Source organism: Ipomoea nil, unplaced genomic scaffold (genome assembly GCF_001879475.1).
Source record: "Ipomoea nil cultivar Tokyo-kokei standard unplaced genomic scaffold, Asagao_1.1 scaffold1043, whole genome shotgun sequence".
Classification (NCBI taxonomy): domain Eukaryota; kingdom Viridiplantae; phylum Streptophyta; class Magnoliopsida; order Solanales; family Convolvulaceae; genus Ipomoea; species Ipomoea nil.
In genome coordinates, this window is record NW_017617471.1 from 9,263,630 (window position 1) to 9,269,629 (window position 6,000).

At 31.9% G+C, this 6,000-nt stretch overlaps 1 protein-coding gene across 1 annotated transcript; it reads right to left on the reverse strand.

The window, feature by feature from the left end:
• Nucleotides 1–3,863: 3,863 nt before the first annotated feature.
• LOC109181765 (pentatricopeptide repeat-containing protein At2g20540-like) lies at nt 3,864–5,326 on the reverse strand. Its single transcript, XM_019331676.1, has one exon. It carries the CDS (start codon nt 5,124–5,126, stop codon nt 4,212–4,214), a length of 915 nt encoding a protein of 304 aa, XP_019187221.1. The 5' UTR covers nt 5,127–5,326; the 3' UTR covers nt 3,864–4,211.
• Nucleotides 5,327–6,000: the final 674 nt, after the last annotated feature.

Below are 6,000 nucleotides of genomic sequence, written 5' to 3' on the forward strand. Positions count from 1 at the left end.
TAAAATGGTGTTTGTTATCTCCTTTAGAAGAAGAGTAGAAGCTAAAAAGATTAGAGTTGCTCCATAAAGAAGGCAATGATTTTGGATGACCGACGAAGGAGGGAACAACGTGGGCCACATCTGCACCTTCGCATTGTCTCCTACTCTTCAATCGCCAACCTCTTTGTCCTTATCCTATCATTATCATATCGCTACAACAATTTTCTCACCCTTTTACTATTTTCCAAAAATTACTTTAATTTCTCCACTGTTGGATGTCAATGTTTGCTCCAGGAAAATTACTATAAATATATATGCCATGTTTGTATATATGTGCTACTTGATTATTTCACTTTACCTTTGCATTCACTTTTACCAACTTTTTTTAAATTTTATCTGCATGTGCTCAAACAAGTTAAGTCAAAATAACTCCAAATTAGCGTTTGATCCACAAATTAATATATATATATATATATATATATATATATATATATATATATATATATATATATATGCTATAAAAATGACTTATTGATGAAAAAAAGAAGGAAAACTCAAATTAATGTATCAAATTAAATCAATTTTTTTAAAAAATTTTGTGATAATAATATTAATTGATACTAAAAATAATAAAATTCATATTTATGTGTGTGTATTGTACTTGAAATCAAGTGAGAATAGTCTAAAGTCTGCAATCTGACGACCTGTTCTTTTTTTTACTAGATATGAAAGACCATTGTTTTTGCCGAAGACGAAGGAGGGGGTGTACATAAATAAAATATTTTATTTTAATCACAAATCAAATTTTTAACCCTTATTCTTTTGTCTTATGAATGTTTATTTCATTTTTAGTCCTTAATCCAACCAAACACTAAAATACTAAAATACTAAAATACACTAAAATACAATTTTTAAACTTTATTCTTCTACAAATCAAATAATGGAATGAAATTCCTATTCTATTCCAAGGGGCGGACCTAGCATGGGGCAGTGGGGGCAGCTGCCCTCACTCACCCCACCCCATATATATCCCTTGTATATATATATATATACATACATACATACATACATACATACATACATACATACATACATACATATATATATATATATATATATATATATATATATATATATATATATATATATATATATTCATACATACATACATACATACATACATACATACATACATATAGTCACAGTTTTAATATAAATAAAAGAAAATAACAAAAATTAACAAAAGTTAAGTCAGTTGAGATGGTAAACCATGTGTGTGTGCTTAAGGAAGGGTGTGGGTTTGAATCCTATTTAATCCATTTGGCTTGAACACAGTTTTTACATATATATATATATATATATATATATATATATATATATATATATATATATATATATATATATATATATATATATATATATATATATATATATATATATATATATATATATATATATGAGATGTGTAATATATAATGTGTTTTTTATTAGAATTATTTTATCAAATTAATTATGTTTCATATTTTGTTATAAGTATTTTTATAAAGTTTTGATGTGTTTTATTTTTCGCTCATATCTAACAATATTTATGGCTAACTTCTTAAGTGTTTTTTTTTTTTTTTTTTTTTTTAAAGTTATCCCTTTTGTTTTAATGTTTCGCAGAAGCTCTTGATGCTTAACATTTTGTTATAAATTTATAGATATTTTTTATTATTTGAACTTTGCCCTCACTCAACCATTTTTCTAGGTCCGCCACTGTCTATTCCATTCATTATAGAATACAATTCTTATTCCTTCAAAATTTATTATGTAAATCTAACATAATGCTACTGTTTTTATTTTTTGAAGTACAATTTTAGAGTTTTTTTTTTTTTTTAAATTGAACTTATAAATATTATATTATGTGCGCACTCTTTTAAATTTTTTGAGTTATATTTTTAAATATTTCAGTGTCTACTTATCAAGTTTCTATTTTTTGAGTTATATTTTTAAATATTTCAGTGTGTACTTTTCAAGTTCCTATTATGAAGAAGGTGATATTACATGCCCATGGTTGAAAAAATTGCTAGGCGCTCCACGAGAGTTTAGGGGCGCCTAGGCTTCGATTAATCGACGCCTAGGCGCCCGTATATTTTTTATTTTATTTTTTTAAATTTTTTTTAAAACTTGATAATTATAAACTATTTAATACTTTAATAGTTAATAATTAAATATTAAATATTAACCTAAAAATATTTAGAGTTTGAACAATTTAAAGTTATTTCGCTCAAAACGATGTCGTTTTGAGTGAACAATAGCTAATCGACAGACTAAGCGACCTAGTCGGTGCTTAGGAGGCCTTGGCGGCGCTTAGGCGGCCTAATCGAACTCCTAAACCACCGTTTATAGTGATACGCTAGACAATCGACCAGCGCTTAACGCCGATTAATCAGTGTTTAAGCGGGATTTTTGCAACACTGTACATGCCATTACAAATATGTACCAGTCAATCAACTTTGGCTTTTCTTGTAGGAAAATACTACATGTACTCTCATTTCTTACTCTCAACTTTTACTCCCTCCCACAAATTCTTGATGTAGACATTTTCTGGGACCCACATGCATGATGAAAATAACCAATCTTTGTTTGCCATGTCATGAAGTACAAGTGAGGGAGTAGAATTTGGGAGTACATGTAGTAGAACTCTTTCTTGTATCTACTTTGGCCAACTTTTCTTCCATTTGCTGCTCTAGTGGAATTTCTTAAACAAATACGGAGTAGTATAATTCCCTTCATCCACTTTCCCCTATCACCAAGAGGGAAACTTCACTATGTATTGATTTACACTAAAATGTTATAAGAGCATTTCCAATAGCAATGACTCTTTTTGTGGTTTTTTAGATGCCAATTAAGAAGGGAGGAGGGAAAGAGAATAGGAAAAAGAGAAATATAAAAATAAAAAAGCAGGTCATACGCGAAAAAAAAAAAAAAAACGAATGAAGTTCTGGACGCGCCAGCAGGCGCATGCATGCACTGTACGCGCCCGTGCAAGCCACGCACACCTGTAGAGCCTTTTTTTTTTTTTTTTTTAAACCTTTTTTCTCTCCTGATGAGCTCCACAAAAAACCAACCTTGCAAGAGCACCCAACTCTTCTCTCAACTCCACATAAGTCATGTTGTCTTCAAAAACTGTGAAAAAACCATTCATGTAGATGTTCTAACAATAGCTATTAGCTTCAACTTGAATCTACTCATTCTTCATAGCACTTAAAAGAGTTAATTCCATTTTTTGTCTTAGATTTATAGGTAACAGTTCACTTTTAATCCTTTTTTATCAAAACATCCCCTTTTGGTCCTAATATTATTGTGATATGACCAATTTTGGTCCTCTATCAACAAAATCGTTGACATTTCGTTAAGTAGAAGGACATTTTGATCTTTTTAATACAAAGTGTGTTGACCCGTTATATATTTTATGTTTATTTTTTGAAAATACTCATAATTGAAGAGCTAAATGCTCTTGTATTTAAGCAATTTCAATGACTTTTTTGATAGAGGACCAAAATTAGTTATGTCACAATAATACTAGGACCAAAAAGGGATGTTATAATAAGAAAGGATTAAAAGTGTATTGCCACCTATAAATCTAGGATAAAAATGGAATTAACTCCACTTAAAAAGTCCATGAATCACCATAGCCATGTGCTTCGATACATCCATAGAGTACCAACAGAACACCCCACAACTACCTGTGGACTACAACACAAGAAATATAATGCTACATGCAAATCTAAATTGAAGTTACAATAACAACATATCAATGAATAATTGATTAGAATTAAAATTTAACCAACCCCATATCAAGGACATGCTTGAAACCTTCTTCCTCTTTTGGCATATCTCAACATCTTCAAAGGAAGCACATCCCCACATCAAGAATGAAACTCAAGTGCACTTTCCAATGACAAATACACTACCACTAAAAGACATCTCAAATCTCAAATAACAAAATAAGGGAAATCACCTACAATTTTTTTACTTCACACCAATGAATATGGGAGATGAAGGGGGTTTTATACTCTAAGAAAACAGGATTTAGTGAAAGATATTATCAATGTGTACCTACAAATTTTTACTTCGCGCCAATGAATATAGGAGATGAAGGGGGTTTCAAGATTTCGATGAGTTCTGCAAGAACTCAACAGAGAACCCCATATTGCAGAGTCTGCCTTCATCGGCATGCTCCTTATGAATTACCAAGCTTGGTTCACATTACCACACTTTGAATACATTTCCATCAGTGCATTGCATACACAAGTCCTCCTCAATAACCCATTTTTAGCTGCATAAAAGTGAATCCATTCTCCTACCTCTAGTGCCCCCAGGTGTGCACAAGCTGGCAAAACTGCAACTAAACTGATCCAATCGGGTTTCACCCCAGCCATCTGCATTCTCCTAAAAACATCTAATGCATCCCCAAAACACCCGATTTTCGTGTAACCAGAAATCATAGTTGTCCAAGAAACAATATTCTTGTCAGGCATCTCTTCAAATAAGGTTCTTGCCCTTCTAACTTTACCCAACTTTATGTACCCAGAAATAAGACTATTCCAAGAAATCACATCTCTCATAGCCATTTCCTCAAACAGCTTATGTGCTTCACTTATTTCCTCACACTTAACATACATATTTAGCAATGAATTTTCTATCACATTATTGGACTCCAACCCAAATTTACATACATGCCCATGAATTTGTTTACCCAAATCTGCGCTTAAAAAGCCTCCAGAAGACCTAATAACAAATGGATACGTATATGAATCAGGAAAAATGGGCTCTTCACATTTAAGTTGTCTCATCATCATTGTATACACATCTATGCAGGATACATACATATGCTTCTGCGTGTAGGCTCTGATCATAGAATTGAACAAATATATGTTTGGCTCTTCAACATGCTTGAATAGCAAACTAGCATATTCTATAGCCTCAATTTTATCACAAAAAGCTATCATTTTTGCCACCAAGAAACTGCTTTGTGTTAATGAAAACTTAACCACTTGGGAATGTATTTTCTTCATGTGGGCCATGTTCTTACTATTTCTCAAAATGGGCATCAACATATCTACTAACCCTTTGATTGTCAAGACTCCAGTTTTTGTGGCCATTATTTACTTCACTGATCTTTGAGGAACTCTACTTCTCTTTTGTCAGTGATGTGGGTAGTACACCATCACAATACCCTAAATCATCATATCTCATGATCTGTATTCACATTAGACATACACGATATTTGTATGTACAGCCAGAGAGAGATGGAGTATAAGTACATAGTTCTTTGAGAATCTCTCTGGGAATGGAGGAAACTTCTCTGAGCTGGAGTGGTAGAATCCACCATCTGCAAACATCATGTTAGTAAAAACAGATTTCAGATTTCAATAAGTTTCTGTGAAATATAATTAGGAAGAAGATCAAAAACCTTACATTCATCTATGAACCCTTGAATTTTAGATTGAGAATGATAAGTGATGGAATAATATAATATGCGTGCCATATTATTATTATTATTATTATTATTATTATTATTATTATTATCTATAATAATAATAATGTTAGTCAAAGAAGAAGAAGTCATGCATGGCAAGAAAATAGGAATGTTATTGGCCTTAATATTAGGGAAGATTGCAACTAGAGGAAGGACCTTATATAAAGGCTTTGGGATAAGACAAAGGGGCTCTCTCTCTCTGCTACATACATGCTCTTTTCGTCATTCATTCCATGGCCATGGCTGGCCAGGGCTATCTATGTACATGTACCACAATTGCCACAAATATAATAAAAGACTTTCGGCTTGGCTTAGCCCAAAAAGGCTCGTGGTTTTTACCGCTTTGGTTTCCACGTTAAATCCTTGTGTACTTGTTTATTGATTCCCTACAATATACCCCTATTATCATTTTAATCTCATATTTGTTACAATTATTTATTCATGCGGGTTAATTAATCCGGACCCCCGGTTTAATTAATTCCATCATTGGTGCTCTT

Coding starts and splice junctions, on each gene's coding strand:
- LOC109181765 (XM_019331676.1), bottom strand. CDS start 5,126: ATGGCCACAAAAACTGGAGTCTTGACAATCAAAGGGTTAGTAGATATG.